Source organism: Corylus avellana, chromosome ca1 (assembly GCF_901000735.1).
Source record: "Corylus avellana chromosome ca1, CavTom2PMs-1.0".
NCBI classification, from domain to species: Eukaryota; Viridiplantae; Streptophyta; class Magnoliopsida; order Fagales; family Betulaceae; genus Corylus; species Corylus avellana.
In genome coordinates this window covers 4,032,052-4,054,758 of record NC_081541.1, presented here as the reverse complement: position 1 = coordinate 4,054,758, position 22,707 = coordinate 4,032,052, and the positions used below count along the sequence as shown (strand labels likewise).

At 35.3% G+C, this 22,707-nt stretch overlaps 1 protein-coding gene across 6 annotated transcripts; it reads right to left on the bottom strand.

Moving 5' to 3' along the window:
- Window positions 1–1,544: 1,544 nt before the first annotated feature.
- On the bottom strand, window positions 1,545–20,675 carry LOC132183120 (GPCR-type G protein 2). Of its 6 annotated transcripts, none has more exons than XR_009440360.1 (15): window positions 20,352–20,675; window positions 20,145–20,245; window positions 19,136–19,243; window positions 17,864–17,984; window positions 16,107–16,236; window positions 14,729–14,804; window positions 13,181–13,269; window positions 11,963–12,055; window positions 10,166–10,192; window positions 9,915–10,001; window positions 8,501–8,572; window positions 5,423–5,553; window positions 2,790–2,955; window positions 2,609–2,673; window positions 1,545–1,808 (listed from the first exon to the last, which is right to left on the bottom strand). XR_009440360.1 is itself a non-coding variant. In XM_059596541.1 (14 exons), the coding sequence occupies exons 1-13, from the start codon at window positions 20,564–20,566 to the stop codon at window positions 2,802–2,804; spliced, it is 1,404 nt and encodes a 467-aa protein (XP_059452524.1). In that variant the 5' UTR covers window positions 20,567–20,675; the 3' UTR covers window positions 2,607–2,673; window positions 2,790–2,801. The 6 variants fall into 6 exon arrangements, 2 of the variants coding, with proteins under 2 accessions (XP_059452524.1, XP_059452516.1); XR_009440359.1 differs by having other exon boundaries at window positions 2,622–2,673; XR_009440356.1 differs by having other exon boundaries at window positions 2,609–2,668.
- Between the last annotated feature and the right edge of the window lie 2,032 nt (window positions 20,676–22,707).

Here is a 22,707-nt window from a genome sequence, read left to right as displayed (position 1 = left end):
AATTTGATATTATACGAATCATATCATCATTGTACATTAATAATATGATTCACTTGAAGTCTTGAATAAAGTATTTGAATTGTCATTGAATCATATGATTAACTATTGATATTATACATTTATATTATTCATATACATATGTAGACTTATATAGACTTATAAGTTTATAACATACATTGGAAATAAGTCTCTAGATATTTAATTGTTGTATTAGTATGAATTGGTATACTTATGAGTTATGTCATATTATATATGTATAATTTGTTATTATATAATCAAATGATTTAATAATCAATCTCATGTGATATAATCATATAAATTATAGTGATAATATATTAATACTCAAATTGTGATTTAATTATTTTTTTAAAAAAAATTGTGATTTAATGATCAAGTGATTATATGATATAATCATATAAATTATAGTGATAATATATTAATACTCAAATTGTGATTTAATTATTTTTAAAAAAAATTGTGATTTAATGATCAAGTGATTATGTTATATGTATACATATTTTTATAATTATAATTATAAAAATATATTATATAAAAAGGCGGTTAGCGGTTAGCGGTTACGGTTAGTAGACCCAATAACCGCTAACCGCTAACCGCTAGGCGGTTATGGCGGTTAGGCGGTTAGCGGTTAATGCGGTTAGACGGTTAGGCGGTTAGGCGGTTGGCGGTTATAGCGGTTAGCGGTTAGCGGGCGGTTAAAAACCGCCCGCCTTTGCACCCCTAATTCACAGCATTCACTCTAGGGAGTCCTCAAAGCGTGGCCGAAAACATCATTCTCAATTCTTCACAATTCACTTTGATAGAAGTTCTTAGCCATGCCAATTGCCAAGCTTTTAAACTTAGGGGTGACAATACAAATTGGGCTAGTATAAAATTATATAAGTTAATTTATATTTCGAACTATTTAATTAAACGAGTCAGATCTTACCACTCGAATCTGCTAATTTTATGTTTAATCTGTGTTAGGTTCACAAGTGTGTAAAAAATTATGCCTATAACTTGAATTACGTGACTTGGCATGGCCCATGCATGCCCACGTACTCTGTCGGTTGCTAGCTGATTGGATTGTTTGTGACATTGTGGACAGCATCGGGGTCGACTAGACCAAGAAGTTGGTGAGAGGGGTTACAACTGACATGTGATTCCTAGGAAGAACGGTGCCTCAAAAGTAAAACCAACGTTTGCTTTGGATGTGATCAAGGTTGGGGCTGAGATTGTTGTTAGATTAGATTAGCTGAGCAGAACAAATTGAACAATGATAAGCGGTGGCTGTCGACAGTGGTGCTGGTGATATGGCCAATGCCAGCGTGAAGGGAAACCAAAGAAGGAAAGATAAGCTGCATGCGGAGACAACTGAACAGCAAAACCGTGTTAATGTTTATTGCAAATCTACCTCTCTGTTGGCTCCACCCATTATCGACATGACTTAGATGGGCCCACCAAGTCCAGCAGACACTACGCTACATAATTTGAAACAATATTGGCATAAATTGAAATTAGATTCATCTTTTCTATCACCCCATATAAGTTGAAAGAATAGCAATTTGGAAATGAATGAATTAACAAAATCAGGTATCATTTCATCATAGCAAGTTGGATACTGCTATCCAGCATACCCAAAAAAAAAAAAAAAAAAAAAAAAATTATACACACAAGAATAATCGAGGTTCGCATTCTTGGACTTAGCTTCACTGTATTGCCATTCACCATGAATCATCGCCTCACAGAAAGAAATCTTTTGTCTTGAGGAGTTTAAACACTTTTCTCAGCATTACTGAACAGCTTTTTACCTGAAATATTAATTATGACAATTTTTACAATTATATTAACATGGCGGGAGCAAAAAGGACAAAAAAGAGACCAAAAATGAAAAACATGATCGTTAGAGAAAGAAGGTCCTAGATAGGGCCAAGTGGCGTAAAAGGATCTCTACAGCCAAAACCAATTAGTCGGGACAAAAACTCAGTTGAATCAAGTTCAAGATGAAGAAACGAAAACAAGGCATTTATAATGATGCATGTATGATGGAGCAGTGCCATCAAGCAAGGTACCCATCATATAAGTTTCTCAATTGTCAAAAGAAAATATAACTGCCAGAGCATGATAGATTGTTGATATAGACATAGCACCTTAGAGGATAAAATTGTCTGGTATGACTCCTAAAAATGGCCAAAATCGTAAAATTAGGGTAAGTTTTTAGACAATGATCTAGAAAATTGGACCCAAAATCTATTGGTCATCGTCACGTTGTGATTCCAAGTGGCACAATGTCACTCCAAGTCCAAAAGCTAATCCCACGCACCAGTATCTTAACCTCTAATTGGAAATCTCAAGTACTCTTTAAACCAAATTTCTGTGTGAGAAAACATTGATATTGCAAGCGGTAATTGTGTCTTTTGTAATGCGGGTAAATGGTAACATTTAGCAACCATTTCCAATTTTGCACCCCAAGATTTTAGGCTCAGCTGTAAGATGACTGATTCAACAGATTTGGTAAACTCAATACATATCAAAAGTCACATCTACCTATACAATTGAAACGGGGAACTGCAAATCACATAATTAATTTAAAAGTGCCGTGAGTGGCGACCTGAATATTGTACCTTCCTTTGGCCCTGAACCATTTACATTGTACAAGTAAGCTTCCTTCCTGTTCTTCATGCATAAAAACAAGGTAAAGAATGAGATAATTCAATTACTCAGATAAGCTCTGCAGAACTGGAATTTTGATTAATAAATAAAATGAAATAATCTAATCATCACATACTTACAGTAAAATTACATTAATCTATAGGATGTTTGTCCACTTGGCGAGATGTATAATGTGCAGAGAGCAGAAGCAGAGAAAGGAAAGCACTGGCCACAAATATCGCATCAAACCAACGGTGATAAAAGTCAAACTGAATATCTCCCCCCAGTACATCTGTTATGATTATCCTGCAAAGAGAAGCCAATACAGAAAACACCATTTCAATATAATAATCTGATAGCTAAATGGACAATCACATTCTATAGAAAAATGAATTAAGCAATGACAGATTGACAGATTCGACTTGCTTGCACTTCCCAAAGTTTAATAGTTTCATAAACAACAAAATAAGGCAGCACACAAGTCATATATTTATTACAATGCTACAGAAAATTACAAGTAGACAATTCCGTCAAATGATTGTCACCCATACTTCAAAATTTTTCCAGTCTGATTAATGGCATGCCAATGCCTGGATATGACTTAACATATTCAGAAGCTCCATTGCATCCTAATTGTCAAAGCAAGATAATAAAAGTGTGCATCAAGTAGAGAAGTACAGGCTCTAGTCTCACTTGTTCCATTTTCAGCTTCCAATTTGCCTATCGTCAGCAAGCTTGCAGGCTAACTCTACTGGTTGTCACAATAGACACAAGGGCTTAAATCCCACTCTTACCATGGTTTGGAAGGAAGGGCTCTTTGGCTGGGCATTTAACGGAAACTTGAACAAATAGTTTGTCATATATTCTTAGAGACAAAAGAATGATTCACAAATCAATGAACTTTCATCATGCTAAATATGGATATGTCCCGATAGGCATGATAATTATGTTAAGTACTTAAGGTATAGTCCAAAGACATCCACAGATGCCCTGGAATTACAAGTAGGATTAGAAAATTAGTTGTCACCTCACAAAGAAATGGAAATTGGGAAGCAAACTAACATTAATTCCCCCATTTTTTTTTTTTTTTTTTTTTTTTATAGGCAAATTACAATTCGTGCCCTATGACCTCCTCTACCCCTTGTCTACGGGGAAGGCAGATACCATTTGGTCCTTAGACCATTAACAGAAGCATGATAACTTTACATCTGACTTAAGCATAATAATAATACGTCTGGTTCCAAATCCTGTGGTCATCATTACAAAAGAAAGCAATACTGATTGTCAATGGTCCTACATCAGTTACAAAGAAGAATTTCCCTGAATGTGTGCGAGGGCTCAATTTCACCCGGCCAATAAGTGATTTAGGGGCAGCCTCAAGAATTTTACATGTTCCCCTCGTGTTTTAACTCAAGGGCTCAACTGCAAGGTTTTTTTTAAGGTATTCTGCAATCTTACCCTTTCCATGTACTCTCTCCCTTGAGAAGTTAAGACTACTAGAAGAACATCTGCATGAGAGAAGAGATTTGGCGCCTCCCCATACTCATATGCAGGAGCCATGTTATTTTCGACACAAACCCACAATTCTTACTCATGTAGGTCAGATTAGGAAACCTGCCTACAATTGCTTATATGATGGGCTAGGATCATAAAAAATTGTGGTCAAAGAGCTTGGGATTGTAGAAGGGGTTAGGGTTAGTGAATTGAATAATGGTTTAGCAAAGATTAAATTTTAAGGCCAAGAAAGCAATGATTCAAAAAGGGGCAACTCGTTGGATTTCAGGAGCAGCAGCAATAACAGAGCCCTAAGGGTTGATTTGATTGGTTATTTGCAGTCTAATGACTAGGGAAAATGTATGGGGTTTTAGGAATTTTTTAAGGTAAGGAAAACAGTTGATTTGGGGTGCAAAAGAGGCAACAAGAAGCTATCTGTCCAGGGGATGTAAATAGTGCAAACGAACAATAGTAAGAGATGGGGGAAAAGGAAGAGAGAGAGAGAGAGAGAGCATCAGTATTAAGCACTCATGCCACCATAAACTTAAACACTCAAATTCTCATTAAGTTACTCTAATATATTATGGAGAGTACATAGGTATTTATAGGCCATTGACTCTTCCTCGTTCAACTTGAACGAGAAGTCTAAAGGAACCAACAGACTTTAAAAAACTAACTTAAAGGCCACATATATACTCCCAATGACGAAATAACATTGCATAATAGTAAAGTTAAACCATGTCGGCAATGTCCAACAATAAGGAAATTACTAAAAAGTAATGCTACACATTCTCCCACTTCCCTACACCCATTTTCCCACACCCATAGGTGGCTTTTAAAACCACCATTGGATTAACATCCAATAAAGATCAATTTCCTGTCCAATGGTAGTTTTAAAAGCCACCTATGGGTAGGGGAAAATGGGTGTGGAGAAGTAAGAGCAAGTATAGCATTACTCATTACTAAAATATATCCTTGACTAACGATCATAAATAAGATAATATTATCCTAATAATCACCATGGGCACTAGTTTCCAAAACCAAATGTCATGAGACTTCTGCCCAAACAAACATCCAAATGGGTAAACGGTATGCACATCTTTTTTATGCACGTTTCTGGAAGCACACATGGCAATAATGGACACTTTCAATTGTAACTGAAAGTGAAATCAGTAACAGTCAACCTCTGCAAAGTCATTAGCACTCACAAGCAGATCGTTGAATATGCTATACCATATCCAACAAGAATGGTATTATATAGCACAGATAATGAGCATACCTATATTCAGTCGCTAAGCTTTTCCTTATCAAAAGAATAGAGGACACGAAATACATTCCCATAATTTCAGACAGAAAAAGTACAACATTGCTCGAAGATCCACTCCCAACTCTGGAAACTGCAAAAAAGAACTGCACAAAGCCAAAAACTGCAAGCTTCAGAATAATAGAAGCTGCCAAGACACGGTCTCTGCCAAAATAAAACAAATATTACCAGGGAAAACATCCTGCTGAACTGGGCATGTATCCATAGTTCTCATTTCACAATAAGCCAGTATTTCCCCAGGAAAAAAATTAACTAAAACAAAAGGTCAATTTCATCATTTGAAGTAGTAGATTTTGTAAAGAATTTTCGAGTGATGCAAAACTATGATCTACATTGAACCAGTCTAGCCTAGTTATCTATAAGCTTTGAGACTGAAGCTTGTACTCTCATCGACATCTTAAATCCTTCATCCAATGGAATAAATGTTTTGTTTGCAGTAGAGGTCATTCTAGCAGAGGTAGAGGTAAGGGGAGGGGTCCAACTTGTTCTTGGTGAAGCCTAAGGTATTGTTTTGGAATGTTAGAGGGCTCAATGAGGGTCAGGAATTTACTGAAAGAGTGGAAGGCTAACATTGTATTTACCGTTGCTTGTATGGTCCTATTGTCAACTATGATAAAAGACTGCTATGGGATGAATTGGTTGGGTTGATTAGTTGGTGGAATTTACCGTGGTGTATTGGGGGTGATTTCAATATCATCCACTTCCCGAGTGAGAGATCGAGCAATACCTGTTCTTCACCAGCTATGTTGGGGTTTTCGGAATTCATTTTTTAACATGGTCTTATGGAAATCCCTCCTGTAGGCAGAAGCTTCACATGGTCTACTAATTGAGATCTTCCGTCGTGGTCCAAATTTGATAGGTTTCTTCTCTCCCAACTGGAAAGCCCATTTTCCAGATATTTCTCAAAGGAGGCTACTAGCTTTTATAGAATCACTTTCCTTTATTGCTTGATTGTGGTGATGTTGTTAAGAGCAAACGGTATTTCAAATCCGAGAATATGCAGTTAAAATCAAAGGGCTTTGTGGAAAAGGTGAAACAATGGTGGATTTCCTACAGTTTTCAAGGCTCCCCCAGTTTTATCTTGGCGTGTAAATGAAAGCTCTAAAAATTGCTTTGAAAAAAAAAATGAAATGAGGTGTTTGGCAGTGTTGAGCAAAAAAAGCGTTTTTAGACGATCTCCGAGGTCTTGATGTTATGCAAAAGAAAGAATCTTATATGATTTTGAGAAGTTGTGAAAGGCTGAGATTACTAGTGACTTGGAGAGGATTACTCTTTTAGAAAAAGTGAGTTGGAAACAAAAAAAATGAGGGCACTTTGGTTGAGAGCGTGAGATAAGAATACAATAGTTTTCCACCATGTGGCTAATTTGAACAGAAGAAACAGCATCTTTGAAATCTTAGTTGTTAATGGCCCTACTTGGCTACTTCATTAGAATCTACAGAAATGACACAGTATATTCTGCAAGTTTATTCTGATCAGTTCAGTTGGCGGCTTAAATTGGATACCTTCCTTTTGATTCTATTGGTGTTGAGGAGGCCTTGTGGATGGAAAGAGCTTTTGAGGAGTGTGAGGTCATTGAGGTGACGAAAGCTCTGAAACTGTGATAAGGCCCCAGGCCTTGATGGTTTTTCTTTGGCCTTCTTCCAGACTAGTTGGAAGGTGCTCCCCCTTCCCCATCTTTGTTGGTGGGGCTAGTCGTATTGAGAAACATCAGCGGGATTTCTTGTAGGGTGGAGTCAGTGATGAGTTCAAATTCCATAGTTAGTTGGTCAAAGATTTGTATTCCAATTTCATCTAGTGGTTTGGGGATTAGAAACCTACTTCTATTTAACCGAGCTCTTTAGGGAAAGTGGCTGTGACGTTAAGACACGGAGAAGGAGGCTTCGTGGAGATTGGTTGTGGAACTTAAGTGTGACAACATGTGGGGAGGGTGGTGTTCTAACGCAATTAATGGGTCTTCTGAGTTGGGGTGTGGAAAAACATTAGGTGGGGGAGAGGGACTTCTCTAGATTTGTTAGAATTGAGGTGAGTGATGGGTTTAAGATAAGATTTTGGCATGGGGTTCAGAATTTGGAGTTGTTTAGTATGTCACCCTGTAAGGAGGCTTCGCTGGCAGAGCATTTGCAGTTTTCTAACGACATTTTACAGTGGAATATCACTTTTTATTAGATATGTGCATGATTGGAAGGTGAAGTTGATTTCTTCGTTCTTTAATCTTTTGTAGTCTCCTAGTTTGAGAGGAGGTGGCGAGGATAAAAATCTATTGGATCCCTTTCAAAAGACAGATTTTCAAATTCAGGTCTTTTTTTATTATGCGCTTAGTCCCCCTGCTGGCTCTCCCTTTCCTTGTAAGAGCACTTGGAGGAATAAAGCTCCTTCGAGGATAGCGCTCTTTGTATGGACAGCTGCTTTAGGGAAGATTTTAACTCTGGATAACTTGAGAAAGAGGCATGTCATAATGATGAATAGGTGTTATATGTGCAAGAAGAGTAGAGTGGGTAGAGACCTTGTGGGTATCCATTTTCTATTTTTTTGGGATAGAGGGGGTAGAGCACCAATGGGTGGTGGAGTTGTTAGCTTGTTGAAGAAGTCAGTTTGAAAGTTATCAAAATTTAGAAGTTTGGAAGATGGTTCCTCTATGCTTAATGTGGTGTATTTGAAAGGAACAAAATGCTCGAAACTTTGAAGATTATGAGAGGATAGTGATAAAAGTTATAAAGCCATTATGTTCAAGTTTCTTTATGTTTGAATGGTTGCTTGCAACAGTTCCTGCTTTTCTAATTTTCTAAAATTTCTGGATTTGTGTTCTTTCTAAGTGGGTGTTTCTCTTGTATGCTTTCTATATACTTAGGTTGTGCCCTTCTCACTTTTTATAAGATAAAATTACTTATAAAAAAAATGAAAGTGTGCTCCAACTTCACATTAAGAAGCTGACACACTTTACTCAAATCAATCCAAAGAAATACAAGATAGATCATAGTCATCTAAGTAAGCAACAAATTGAAATGAAAATTTATCAAACAGCAGGTTTACCTTCATTAGGTTTGTTAGGAATCCCCGAACTGATATAACAATTAACACTCCGATGAACAACAAGGAAATATACTGTAGAACAACAAAAAAAGAAAGGAAAAAAGAAATTTGATGTCAGCCAATGCAACAGACATAAGAGTACTCAAAAATTGCAAATGACAATGCCAGCAGCAAAGTCAGGAGGTTATTTTGATTCTCGCCATTAAATTAAATAATAACCCAAGAACTAGCACCATGGCTTTTCATTCTTACACAGTCACCACAGTATGTAGTTGTAAGAAAGAACAGTCTTTGTGAACTTTGAATTGAATGGAAACCAGACTATGGATATCAAAGAAATAATTTAAAAACTATTATCAGTTTGGGTTCAAGAACAAAAATGTCCTTTTCATATGAAGAGATGCGCATTTAAATGAGATCTGCCCCAATAAAGAAATTAGAGTAATGGTAGAACAAATGCAAAACTCAAAAGTAAGACACTAATCCTGATTAATGAGACAACTCTAGAAATTTAAGCTTCCTGCTCACACTCATCAATTGATTCCAGTCAGAAACAAGGTGCAACAAAAGAAGTCTACAGTGAACAATGGTCATGGGACAACTAAAAAAAGTGCGAGATCTATTATTCCCTTCTCTGAAAATAGGACAATGTTACATCTAGTATGACATGCCTGATACAAATATTTAGTTAAAATAGAATTACAATCTTGAAGTTTATTTTAGGATTCTATAGTTATGAAACAATGCAGTCAGGATGAAAAGCTAAAAACTCAGCCAGAAGTAATTCTGAAACTTCAGTTGGAACCAATTTTATCAGGGGTCAGCAAAGAACCCTGTCTCTTTATTCCTGTGTGATACAGAAACTTAAGGCATGCTATATGAACCCCGACATAAAAGATTTTGAGACCATCCTTCTTCGCACAAGATGTCCAGCGCAGATAGATGCCCAACAACAATATTACAAAACATGCTGAAATATAATGAAGATCATATCATACAGAGATCACAAAAACTGCCCATTGGTTCACTTTAAAGCTCTCTAATTGATATATACCGCCAGCATGTACCATGGCACAAACATATACTTAGAATGCCTAAAATAAACAATGGTCAAACTCTTAATTAGTCATATTTTGTAAGTCGCATCCAACACTGCCTACAGGCAGCACAATTATGTAGTAGTCTTCAGTTTATTAACAGTGTTGCACCTAAATTTGGTAATGAAATGACAGCATTGAGCAATGATTGACACCTAATTGCTGAACTTCATCAAACACAGGACAAATAATAATGATTTTTTAAGCCACTACAAAAGAAATTACGTTAAAACAAAAGATGCTGCAGATTTGTGAGGCCAGGTTCAAATGGCAAAGTAGAATGATTCAGGCATATGGCAAGTGGAATTGAAACTAACCTGCGACAATAACGCAGCATCAATTCCTATATCAAAGAACTGCAAGAATATGCTTATTGTCATAGTCACAGGATCAACTGAACCAGCCTGTCAAAGAAACAGATAATCATGCAATACATTAACAAATAACAAGATCATTTGAACACTTTTCAAAGATGAGAACACATCAAAAAAAATTATAAAAGATGGAAATCATAAGGAAAATAATGAAAAAATCAACAAGAGGAATCATTGAGGGATGATAAAAGTACCTCCTTGAAAACAACACTTTGCAAAGACTGCACAGATCAATTAGATCAATCAGGCACCTCACTTTCCATGCGGTAAAAATCAAGATTAGAAAAAGGATGATTATTTAAAGGGCATAAAAAAAACTAAAATAAGACATCATCAAAAAGTTTGTTGTTCTAAATTTATATGGTAAGAAGCACCGAAGGTAATAAATATGCAGGTTATGATAACATTCAAGTTACTGTTCAACGAAATACTGGAACATTGAAAGTTAGGAGGTCAGGTAGTGAGTTGGGGAGGCCAGATGAGGCGTTGTAACATTCTGGAAGTTTGGAGGTTGGCTTCATTGTGTTTAATGTAGTGTATTGGAAAGAGCGGAATACACGAAGCTTTAAAGATATAGAGACTTTGGTGGTGGAACTGAAAATGATTATATTCAACGTTTTATACACATGGATAATAGCACATCATAGCTTGCTTTTTTCTAGTTTTTCTATTTTTTTTAACTTTTGTTCATTTTTTCTCTTGATTAGGGGGTTCTCTTGAATATTTCTTGTGTAATAGGATTGTGCCCCTCTGCACTTTTAATGAGATTGCATTATTATCAAAAAAAAAATTACTGAAACTATGAGCTCAGAAATTTTTCTGTCATATCCCAAACTACGACTTAACCAAAAATTCTCACAATAGTATGAGTTCTTCCAATGAATAGAAAAGAATCCACTTCAAATGAGAAAATTTTGAAAAGGCAGATAAATATCCCTAAATTCAAATGGCAGGGCTGATACTATTCAATTACATTTAGATACCCAAGCCTGGAGCTCTTAAACTATAAAAACCCATGGCTTCTAACATCTTGGGTTTGAATGGAGATCATCAATAAAATAATTTAATTATCTAAAGCATGAAAAATTACTTGACTCATCCTTTAAAAATCACCGATCTTTTTTTTTTTTTTTTGATAACGTAGGAGAACTTTATTCAGATTAATTGCACGTTGCAAACGCATACTATACAACAATCCTCACTGTAAAAATCACCGATCTTTGATCATCCTTTCACTCTAATCAGATCAAAGAGAGACTACCACAGGGATTAAAGCTCTTCTATTTAATGGTTTAAAAGCAAGCGGAGAATAATGGTCTAAAAGTTCTGGATTTGGGGTAAAAAAAAAGGTTACAAATTTGGCAACAGACCAAAGTTGAAAGCACACTGACTAACAGATTAGAAAATTTGGATCCATTGCTACATACCCGTAACTAACTAAATTCACGCGCATTAGGATTACTCATTAATCAGAGAGGCAGAACCAATTCTAGGTTCTTTTGGACAAAGAATATTGCAAAATAGGATCCACCCAAGTCCCCAACATCAGAATTCAATATTTGTCGAAATATTATTTCTACATTTTCTCACAAATCTCGTAACTTAAAGATGTTGAATCCTTCTTCTTCTTCTTCTTCTTTCTATTGGTAAATTACACATGCACTCAAGAGGTCATGAACCCATAAACTCCCCTTCCACCCCATTCTTATGGAGGAGAAAGTTTCAATTGAGCCAGATCTCTTGGGCAATCTTGGATTTTACAAAAAATAAACCCAGGTTTTAAATGCTTACCCAATTAATTTGGCACTGGTCTTAAAATATCTTAAGGTTGTGTTGAGTTTTGTGGATTTGACTGGGTAGTATTTTGAATGGCCTCAAGTCCTTATCCTCATTATCTTTGCTACCAATAAAATAAGGTTTTAACATGTGAAATTTAGCAAGAAAAAAATGGCACGCCCTTAATCTAAACAGACCCATAAAACAAACCATACCTTAAGCATTTTGTACACACAATAGACAGAACATGCATAGCCAAGAAGATTCTGCATGTGACCCCTCCAGGTTCGAGAATACGCAACAGCCTCCTGCAAATTAGGGGGGGTGGCAAACAAACTGAGAACTAATTTTCCTGCTCAGAAAATTTTACTTAAAAAATTCATAGATTGCATAACATAATTCTACCACATAAATAGTAGCAATTTATTTGGTAAATTGCACAGGATAATACCAATATTATTCTTTTATGACAAACAGAACATGTTTATAAGAAAAATACACGCATAGGTAGGAGCAACAGAAAACGATGCAATAATTCTTTATTAAGTTGTGAAGCTATCCAAAAATAAAGGAAATCGTAGTCCAAATAGCAATATACACTAGTAGACATGTATAAAATAGAATGTATATATTATGGTACATATTAAGAAAGAGAATAACACCACTCACATATTGGTCCTCTCTTTATAAATTTTTTATTTTTTTAAACTGGCAAACTTAATTGATACTAAGTCATAATACAATATAATATCTCTTCTATTTTGAACATTGAGGCTTCTACATTAATACATTCAGTGCTAACTTTTATAGAGCTCACCTTTTACATGTTAGCTTTATAACTGATGTTTGTGCTTGCTATAAATACTGCCTTCACAATTATTTCTATTTTTTTTTTCTAACATTACATTATTGCAGTTTTGCAATTTTTTATAAGGTAAAAATTTATTACAACATGCAAAAAAGGGTGCAACACTAGTACATGCCACGTATACAGGAGACACCACAAATATAGAAACAAAAAACAAAGAAGCTGGTTTCCAATGTTCAGTAGATCTAAGAATACTATCACACAACTGGATAATCGGCAATGCTCTTCAAACAGCCTACGTAAAATTTAAACCTCCAAATCCTCATTCTAACACATAACACCCTATCCATTTCATTTAATAGACCAAAATAACCACAAATATGATTCTTAACCATTGTGGTTGTATGACAAGAACCCATTTTCCTTGCAAGTAAATTAATTTTTTTCATTGTGCAGTACTTCAACATCGTATCATAGCCTTCAGCAAAACCAACTAGCACATAAATGTAAAAGGATGCTGCAGAAGAGTGGCAGAAAGACTATATTTAAATAACACAAAGTAGATCCAGAAAGGAGTCACTGGATTTGAAATAGCAAGCCAAGCACATATTACTAACAAAAACACCTTAGCTTGCCGTAGCTCATAGATTTCCAAAAATAGCTGCTTTGAGAGCTCTTCTAAGGCTTGTACCTCCGCTTCCATGCTTGTGATGTCTTTAAGAATACAATAACAAATAAAAATATAATTAGATTTGAAGAAACAGTATTGAACGGTTAAGAGTTAAATACACTGATAAAGAGGTCTTCACAAAGCAGAAGCATAACTGTTGAAACTATAAAAACAACATTAAACATGACATATTTTAATAATTCAATAAGTGTTGCAAGTAACATAGCCACACCACTATACTCATATTAGGCTAAATTACACTTCTCCCAACCAACCCCCCCCCCTGCAGGGCGAAAAAGAAAAAAACTACTACCCATTCTCAATCCTGCAATAGTCTCCCTAATTTGAAGTTTTAGTTTCAATGTCCCTGTTTCATCCAAATCAAAGAACAAAAGTTATGCACATACTAACCAATTACTGTCATTCAATTACTCAAATTCCTCTCAGGATATTTCCTCAAACACCAACCAAGCATCTACCAAACTACTTGAAACAAAGTAACCACTCACCAACCCATTTTAACCAAATGCAATTCCAACCCAAATTTGACAACATGAACCTGTTTGAGGAATCCAAGCAAGAGAAACGTCAAACAAGCTTATCAAATGACAACCTAGTCCTGTTAGATGTACTCCTGGGCACAAAAACTTGCTTGTAGGACTGGAATGGAAGAAAAAAAGAAGGAAAATCTGCTCTTTTCTAGTTCATTCTCTTCCCTGTTTTAGCTCATAATGATTTGGTTTACTAGGAAAGGGAACCAATTAATATGATGAAATAAGAGACTTGAATGCCTCAACTAGTGACTTACCCATTTCCTTCAAACTTGAAATAAATTGAGCTTCTATAAGACAGCTGGGAAGACAAATTCAGTGGTTTTGTATCCAGCCAAATGGCTTAAAATCTAAGGGTACAGATATTCATTTTCACTTGAGTGGGGAGGAGCTAGTTTATTCCAGGGGAGAAGGGACTTATCCTACAATATAGTTATGTTTATTGTAATATTTACTAAACACTAGTTTTTCATTGAAATCATTGATCATACATTCATAATCAAGTAAGCATTAATCCATTGCGATCATTGAGGATCATCAAAAATGAAAAGGCCATTGAATGATAGTTTGAGTCCAAAGATAGCTTGGGGATTCAACGATGCCTTGTTATCTGTCCAGAAAGAGAGAAACAAAAAGATTTTGATGGGGATGAAAGAAGAATTTGAGGCAATTGAAAGAAGATTGTTAGCTGTGAAGGCTTTGTGGGGAGCATGAACAAGGAAATCTATTAAAAATCTAGTATACATATGCATGCTCCACATCTATGCATGGTCGGAATGAACAGATAGAGAGAGATTTACAAACCCACCTAAATACATATGAAAATATAGTCTAAAAAGGCTAAAACCAAGACCTTTCGAGCTTCAGTATATAAAAACACATAACTTCTAACAAATATATTTTATATAAGAAAATGAGCATAATATTATCTTGGATGTAAAAAGAATCTGACCTTGCTGCCTTTGGTCATCCTGCATAGATCGTACAACTGTGCCAACAATTCGGTTAAAGAAGGATCTAGCCTTTATCTGCAAGAAACAACCTTTAATGAGCCAAAAGTTGGCTGTAACTTACAGACCATTTACAAGTCAAGGGAAGGACATGAAACAAAAACAAATTTGCAACTTTTTCTTTCCTTAAAAAGTAAGGGGGTGACCACCTCCTTGGCCTTGAGGGCGTGGTCGACCACATCTAGAAGGCTTTTTTTTTGGGGGGGGGTGGCGACCACTCCTGAAGGCTTTTAGGGGTGGCCAAACACTCTCTCAAGGTTGAAGGGTGGTTCAGCCACCCCCAAAAGCCTTTAAGGGGTGATTGACCATCCCTCATCTCTCTCCTTGGTTTTTTGATTTCTTCCACAAAAAAATAAGGTCAAATTAGACATTTTAAGTCTAAAATACGCACATGTAAGTAACATACACCATTTGTTATCTTTCTTTTTTTAAGCAATTAACTCATATCATTAAAAGCGTAAGGCGCCCCTAAGTACACAAGAAGAATACAAAAGAAAACATCTAATTAGAAGTTAAAAAAAAAAAAAAAAAACTAATTGACAAAGGAAAAACAGAAGCAGCTATCCACATATACAAAGTTTTGAAGAATAAAGATAAAATATCCTCCATCTTTCTTTTCCGTTCCTCAAAACCTCTATCATTTATTTCCCTCCATAAATACCATAAAGGCACGCAGGCTCCATCTTCCATACTACATCATTTCGCGGACTGCCAAAGGTCCACCAACATGCAAACAAATCGACTACAAGTATAGGCATAACCTAGGACAACCCAAATAGTAATAAAATGGTAGTTTGCGGGGGTTAGGTGTCACAAAATAGTAGTTTGGGGTTTCTTTGCAAATGGTAGTTCAGGAAAATTTGGTCATTTAAGTCCAAAATATGCACTAGTTCATCACATGCATCATTTCCCTTCCATTTTAACACCAATAGCTAACGGAATGGCCTTTTTGTAACAAGATGATAGTTTGACGGGGTCCAATATCACAAATGGTAATTTGGTAGTGTCTTTGCAAGAGCAAGGCAAGTATATTTTCCAAAAACAAAAGAAGACAAAGAAGTTTTGCTATGGAATGTCAGTTTGATGCGTCCTCTGTGGCATAGTCGGTCAAGTATAGGTTTTAACAATTACCTCTTACTGCAAAAAGGTAAAATCATAAAATGGGCATCCATGAAACAAATTGACATAGATATTTCATGAAGTAACACAAGTAAGTTAGCCAAAAGAATGAGCTGAAGACCTAAAGCCAGCATCCGTGGAAACAAAGACATAGAACAACCAGAAAGCAACATGATCAAAGATATAGCAAGATAAGTAAACCTCCTCTGATCCTTGAATGCGCTCCATCTCCATTTGACAAAGAATAATTTTCTTTTTCTTTGCTATGCAAGTCTCAATTGATTGCATTAGTTGTCTCTCCAAGCCCTTGATCTCTGTCTCCTCAATCTCTCTACCACATTTGAAATAAATAGAAATATTGGAAATAAGAAATCACTGGAGTACTTGAAGAAAACAAACTTAAAAACATCATTTACAAGTCAATCTTCCGTAGGATATACAAGTAAATATTGTATTGTTAACTCTACTGAAGGGCCAAGACCCTCACCAAGAAGGGCTCCCAACCCTTCACCAACCCCCCACGCCCCCACCCCCCCAAAAAAACATAAATAAATAATAAAGAGAAATTACAAGGAGGTCTAAAGCTAAGCTAGGGTTTTACAGTTACCATGTTTTACCACATGAGCTAGGTGATATTAATGAATTTTTTTTTTATAAGTAAAAGATATATATATATATCAAAAGCGCAGAGGGGCGCAACCCTAGTACACCGGAAGTATACAAGAGAGCGACTAAGAAAAAGAAAAAGAAGAAGAGAACATAAAAAGAAAATCTTGGAAGCTGATCACTAGAGGCGCTAGTCAACCGGCAGTCCAAGTGAAAAGGGTGTACAAGAAAAAATGAGTAAGGTCCTTGATATTCCTAGTCGAGTCCTTGAAACATATTAATGAATTAACTGTGATGGACAACAATTATTATTCCAGAAGTAAACTTTACATCACAGTGCTTTAACCATTTGCTAGCACTAAAAGCTTCATCTCAACGATATTACAATAGTATACTCAAATGTCAACAACGCAAACTTAATGTAGATCCCTGGTCAAATTCAATGATCAATACATTCATTAGCAACCAGCACTAAATCCAATATATGCCCCCCCTCCCCCTCTCTCTCTCTCTCTCTCTCTCTAATAAATACATTTTGTAAAGTTGAGATGATCTTCTCCAATACCGTTTTCAACTTGTTTGCTAGTACCTTAGATACGATTTTATAAATACAACCCACTAAACTTATATGACAGAAGTACTTAATATTCATTGCACCAGCTTTCTTAGGAATTTGAGATATAAAAGTTGCATTTATGATCTTTTCAAAGTGTCCTCTACCATGAAACTCCTTGAATGCTGCCATTATATCCTCTTTTAGAACCTCCCGACACTTCTAAAAAAAATAAAAAATAAAAAAAGAGCCAATGAAAAGCCGTCAAGGCCCGGGGCCTTATCTCCATTCAAATTTTCACCACTTCATAAACCACCCTCTCCTCTCTTTCCAGCCAAGAACCCCTGCACCCCCTTGGAAGGAATGCAGCCCCTTTTTCTACCCACCTTGGCAACTGGAGCAACCTAGCAACGATTTTATAATGATAAATCTTAAGTACTTCCTCATTTGTTGTTCTTTGCGTACTGAACTTGTATTCCATATGTTCTAGCTTTCTCCCAAAAGATTCCCCCCACCCCCTTTCCTTCCCTTCTCGTTAGCTTAACCAAAGATGCATGAATTAGATATCTATACCAAAGAACAAGAATCCATCCATCATCGCGTCAATCAAAAGACGATTATATAATGACAGGACCACATACATCGTAAAAAAATGTCACAGAACTACTTTGAAAGCATGATCTGGGAACAATAATTAGCTGAAAATAATGTGTTACTTTTTTTTAATATGTAATTGGCCCCAAGGGAATGTGTTACTCTCTTATACCAAAAAGCAAAAAAGGAAATATTAGTTTGTTACCTGATGAAGAGTGATAAGTAACTGTATGGCAAATTTACGGCCCCAAAACCAGATAAGACAGCCATGACAGTAACACCAATGACACCAATTCTACTGACCAACTGAGGCATAGTGAAGAAACCTGAGAAACAAATAAAGAAGCCAACAAGACAAAACTAGAGGGTATCAATGACGAAGGAAAAGGGAAAGGGAAGAAAAGGACAGATGCATAAAAAAAATAATAGCAAGCCATGCAAAGAAATTGATCCACATTATAGAATGTGTGCTTTGGATTATTTGGAAAATGGAGGCTATGCATCTGTAGAAAAGATTATACAACTTATGTGGGTTTGTATGCAAGTGCACGCACTCACAAGTTCACTTAGCCTTACCCAGACATCCCAGCTATTAGGAATTGGATACAAAAATAATGTTTTCAGTATCAATGTAGCAAAAAAGGAGATTAAAAATATCTGTAATCTTTAAAAATAAAAATTAATAATAATAATAATAATAATAATAAGAGCATTACAATTAGCTAATGCATGGATTAGTCCAAAAACTTCACAAAAGCAATATAAACCAAAAACACAATTCCAATTGACATCAAGATGCATTGCCCTTTTTTGCATTGTGTCGTGTAGTCAATTTAAATTCTCTATATTTAATGCCTTTGGACATAATATAAATATACAAGATTCAAATCTTTTATCGTTAATTTAATAATTTAATGGTGGATAAATTATATATTAAATATAGTATACCCATTTCATTTCTGACTATAGAATCCCCAATAAACATATCAAATTATTCACTGTAAGAATCAAATTTTAATTGTTCAATACTTCTAATTATCACCTTTAGATTTATCTCATTTACTTTCAAGTCCCAGAACTCCATGTGTTTTCTTTTCTTAGCCATTGTATAAATTGTACGACTAATTTAAAATTCTGATAATGAGAATCAGTATGTGTGCCATTAAAGTCAAAAAATAAAAACATAATGGGATATATGCAAATTTACCAAAAGCTTGTGATAACAATTCAAAGAATAAAACTAAAAATCATAACAATGGGGACTTCGTGGGGACAGGTATCTAATTAGTTCAAGGTGCAAGGGAACTACTAATATGACAGTTGAAACATTGAAGGCATGTAGAGATAAATCATAGGTGCATCTAATCCATATAAATTGTGAAAAGTGGGTGAGCAAGTGCTAGAGAGAGGGAGAGAGAGAGAGAGAGAGAGAGAATTTGTCTAAGAGACATTATCAGAACAAGGATCAAATCAAAACCTTTATCAGGTGATGGCATAGGAAAGTGAATGCCCATGCGCCAAAAAGCATACAGAAATGCCAGCAAGAACAAGATAGCTCCAAGTGCAGCTCGTTCCATCCTTACACCTGAGATGAGCATTAAGTTAAAATGGATGAAAATAGAGAAAGCAAAATATTACAGCAGTGATGTTCTTATACATTGATATCCACTAGGCCTGAGGATTTTTCCCATCTGCATTAACAGACAAGTATCCAACCATGTTACAAAACTATTGGTAAACAGAAGAACTGATGACCTTCCTCCTCAATTCTGAGTAATATTCAACAGAAATTATTAAGAAATTTAAATAGACCCTATGAGGATTAACCATAAAATGGGGTTTCGTCATATGAACATTAGCCCTATGAGCATTCTAGATGAACTGTACAAGAACCCTACACAATGCCACTTCAACTCTATCATTTTAAAGTCTGAGCATTCTCGTTAGCTCCACAAACAAAACCAACTCTACACATTGCCACTTCAACTCTAAATGAACTGTAGATGAACCCTGATCATAACCATATCAATTAAACAAGAACATCCTAATCATTAGTTTATAGTTTGCTTATAGAACAGTCCACAGCAGTAAATTTCAATTGTGTAAGACAGCTAGTCCAGAACTCTATCAACTATAAACACTCATTTCTATACCATATGGAATGTTTTCTCACATAAATTCAATCAAATACTTATTAGAATGGCTCTACACGCACTCACACATTACTTCAGTGATTTAACACGACAGCTAGTCCAGCATACAAACGCTATAGAGTATAGACACAAAAATATTGCATGCTTAATGAAGCTAATTGATACTAGAAGAGGTATTTAGCTTGTATATCACAAAGCAACGTGTAGATGGAATGTTGCTCCTTAAGCTAGTAAGCAACGCATAGAAACTTGTTTACATGTAACAATCATAATCATAAACATGAACAATTAATCCAAATGAATGAAAACTAGTGTATGCAAAGCGCAACGTACCGCTGTTGCAAAGCATCAAGAAACAATGATAGTAAGGGAGCATGAAGACCAGCAACAGTATCAAACAAAACAAATCCAGCTTCCAGTTCATCCATCTCGCCCTACAGCCAACACGGAAATGTAAGTGGAAAAGAAAACACTGAAATCAACAAGTTGAAGCGATTTTTTCTCAGGAAGCAACCAGAGAGGCAAGAGAAAGGTGTGTACTCTTTGGAGAGGATGGGGATGATCTCAAAGAGGACGAGCTGGAAGAGGTTGCAGGAGAAGGCGAAGACGACGCTGAAGATGATCTGAACCAAGACTCGCTTCTCTTCGTACTCCTTGTAGAGCCTGCGGTTCAGGAACCACAGCCCCGTCCATCCCAGCAGGCACAGCGACCCCAATACGACGACGCTCTCGTAGATCGCCCACCCCCACCCCATCTCTCAAAACTCAAGCCTCTCTCTCCCTCTCTCTCTCTCTGTGTTCCTCTTCTTGATCTGAATAGTTTTTCTTTTCACTGAATAGCCTTTCTGGTTTCTTTCTTACCTTTTTCTAGTTTTGAGACCAGGAAACCGTAAAATGTAAATGCAATAGAAAATATTGAAAAATGAAGTATGCCCTCCACTTTCTAATTTCCAAGTTCATAGCAAATAGGTATGAATTTTATTCAAAAGAAATTCCAAGCTAAATTCGAAGAAATTTCTTTAATTCAGTCTATAAACGTGTCATGTGTTTTCTATTATATAAAAAGTTCAAATTGTCACGTGCTTTTCTTATGTGAAGATATATGTGACAATTTTATGTACTAAGTTTGAAAGAATTTATCCAATCCAATTTAGACAAAATTTATGTTCTAATTTTTTTTTTTTTTTTAGTTTATGTGATTATATTGTATTATAACGAAGCATGCTACACGATCATCTTTCAATCATCTATTTTTGTAATGTAAATCTCATGCAAATTCAATTATGAATTTATCTATTCACAGTGTAAAAATTGTTAAAATAATGAATTTTATCATTTTTTCTACTCTAATATACAACAATTTGAAGGAAAAAAATTTGTCTAATTTAATAAGATAATTCAAAAGTTGGGTTTTATAACACACAATTGTCAGCCGCATTGCACTTACAATTATGCTCCAATCGGAAAAATTCATCAACTCTTGCATTTTTTTTTTTTTAAAAAAAAAAAAGTATATAATGCCTTGGAACGGACCAAAACTTTCACGGGCCTGATTCCAAACTCTCAACATGTCTTTTTGACTAAACTATCGGCGTGCGGTTAGCTGCTGCATTAAAATTTTGCTTTGTTGCTTCTAATTTTAAAATTAAAGTCGTTGTGTTTGAGAAATTTGTAGTGTAAAGGGTTGTTTGTTAAAATATTTGGCTGAAAAAGGAAAAAGAAAATTTATTAAGGAATGTATCTTTGGGGCTGCTCTGTTAGATTTTTGCTTGGATTGAATCTCAAATTCTAGAACATGATGAAGTTCAGACCCGAATTGTAACTTGGGTCAACCCATGTTGTCCTCGCTGCTCCATTAAGCCCATATCACTTTCAAGATTGTGACATATTTGGGCTTGATGTGGATCTGGCCGAGACTTCATTCGGTAGGAAGATTTGAAGGCGAGAGAAAAATATTTAAAAAATAAAAGAAAAGAAAGAAGATAATGATAGAAACGAAAGCTGAAATTGATCGTTATGTGTAGTAACTACCCATCTCAACTAGTATTTTTCTTTTTTAAAATTAAAAAATAAAACATTTCACTTTTCAAAATACAAAATATTTATTAAAAAAATAAAAATACAAAGGATTTTTTTTTTAACTTTTAACCCCTTCCAATAAGAATAACTAGTTTTGTTGCAAAAATAGTAACTTTTTATCATAAATCTATAGTTTTTATTATTAATGTCAATAATTTAGGGGTAAAAATGTGTTTACGGTTAGCAGTTATTGGCTAAAATTGCTAACCGTAACCGTCTAGGCGGTTAGTACAATTTACTAACCACCTCCGTTAACCGTCTAAGTGGTTATTTAAACAATTAGTGATTAACCGTTTTTTAAATAAATAAAAAAAATTGTGCTCGGCTCACCATTCTCCCTGGCTAGCCGAGCTCCCTTGCCACGTAAGCTGAGTACTCAAAGCTTGGCTCTTGGCTTGCTCAGTTTAAATGCTTAAGTAAGGCAATATTTAGAGGAGTAGGGAAGGACATGTCCTTTATATAGATGAGTGAAGATGGAAGTGGTGGGTTTTTTTTTTTTTTTTTTTTTCTCGATGTGGGACAAACAATAGGCAATTAAAAACACGTGTAGTTGTCCGTGTGGGAGTGTAGGATAAGGCCAAGAGGCAAATTGAAAACTTCACTCCCCATGTGTCAGTGTTCTTGGTTTCATGCCCAACTCATATTTTAAAAAACTTAATATTACATTATATAACATACAAACAATATATTTTTGCTGTATATTAAATAAATTATATACAATTAATATATATTCACTAATGTTACTTAATAAGTAAAATACTATATCAATATAAATATAAATGTAAATATATATAATATTATATTTAAAAAGCAGTTA

Bases quoted from the DNA above. Each gene is read 5' to 3' on its own strand.
- LOC132183120 (XM_059596541.1), bottom strand. From the start codon at position 20,566: ATGGGGTGGGGGTGGGCGATCTACGAGAGCGTCGTCGTATTGGGGTCG. The intron at 12,056-13,180 runs GTGTTTTTGTTA...CCTAATTTGCAG, and splicing joins ATGAGCTACGGCAAGCTAAG to GAGGCTGTTGCGTATTCTCG. The intron at 10,193-11,962 runs GTATGGTTTGTT...TGATCTGTGCAG, and splicing joins GTGTGTACAAAATGCTTAAG to TCTTTGCAAAGTGTTGTTTT.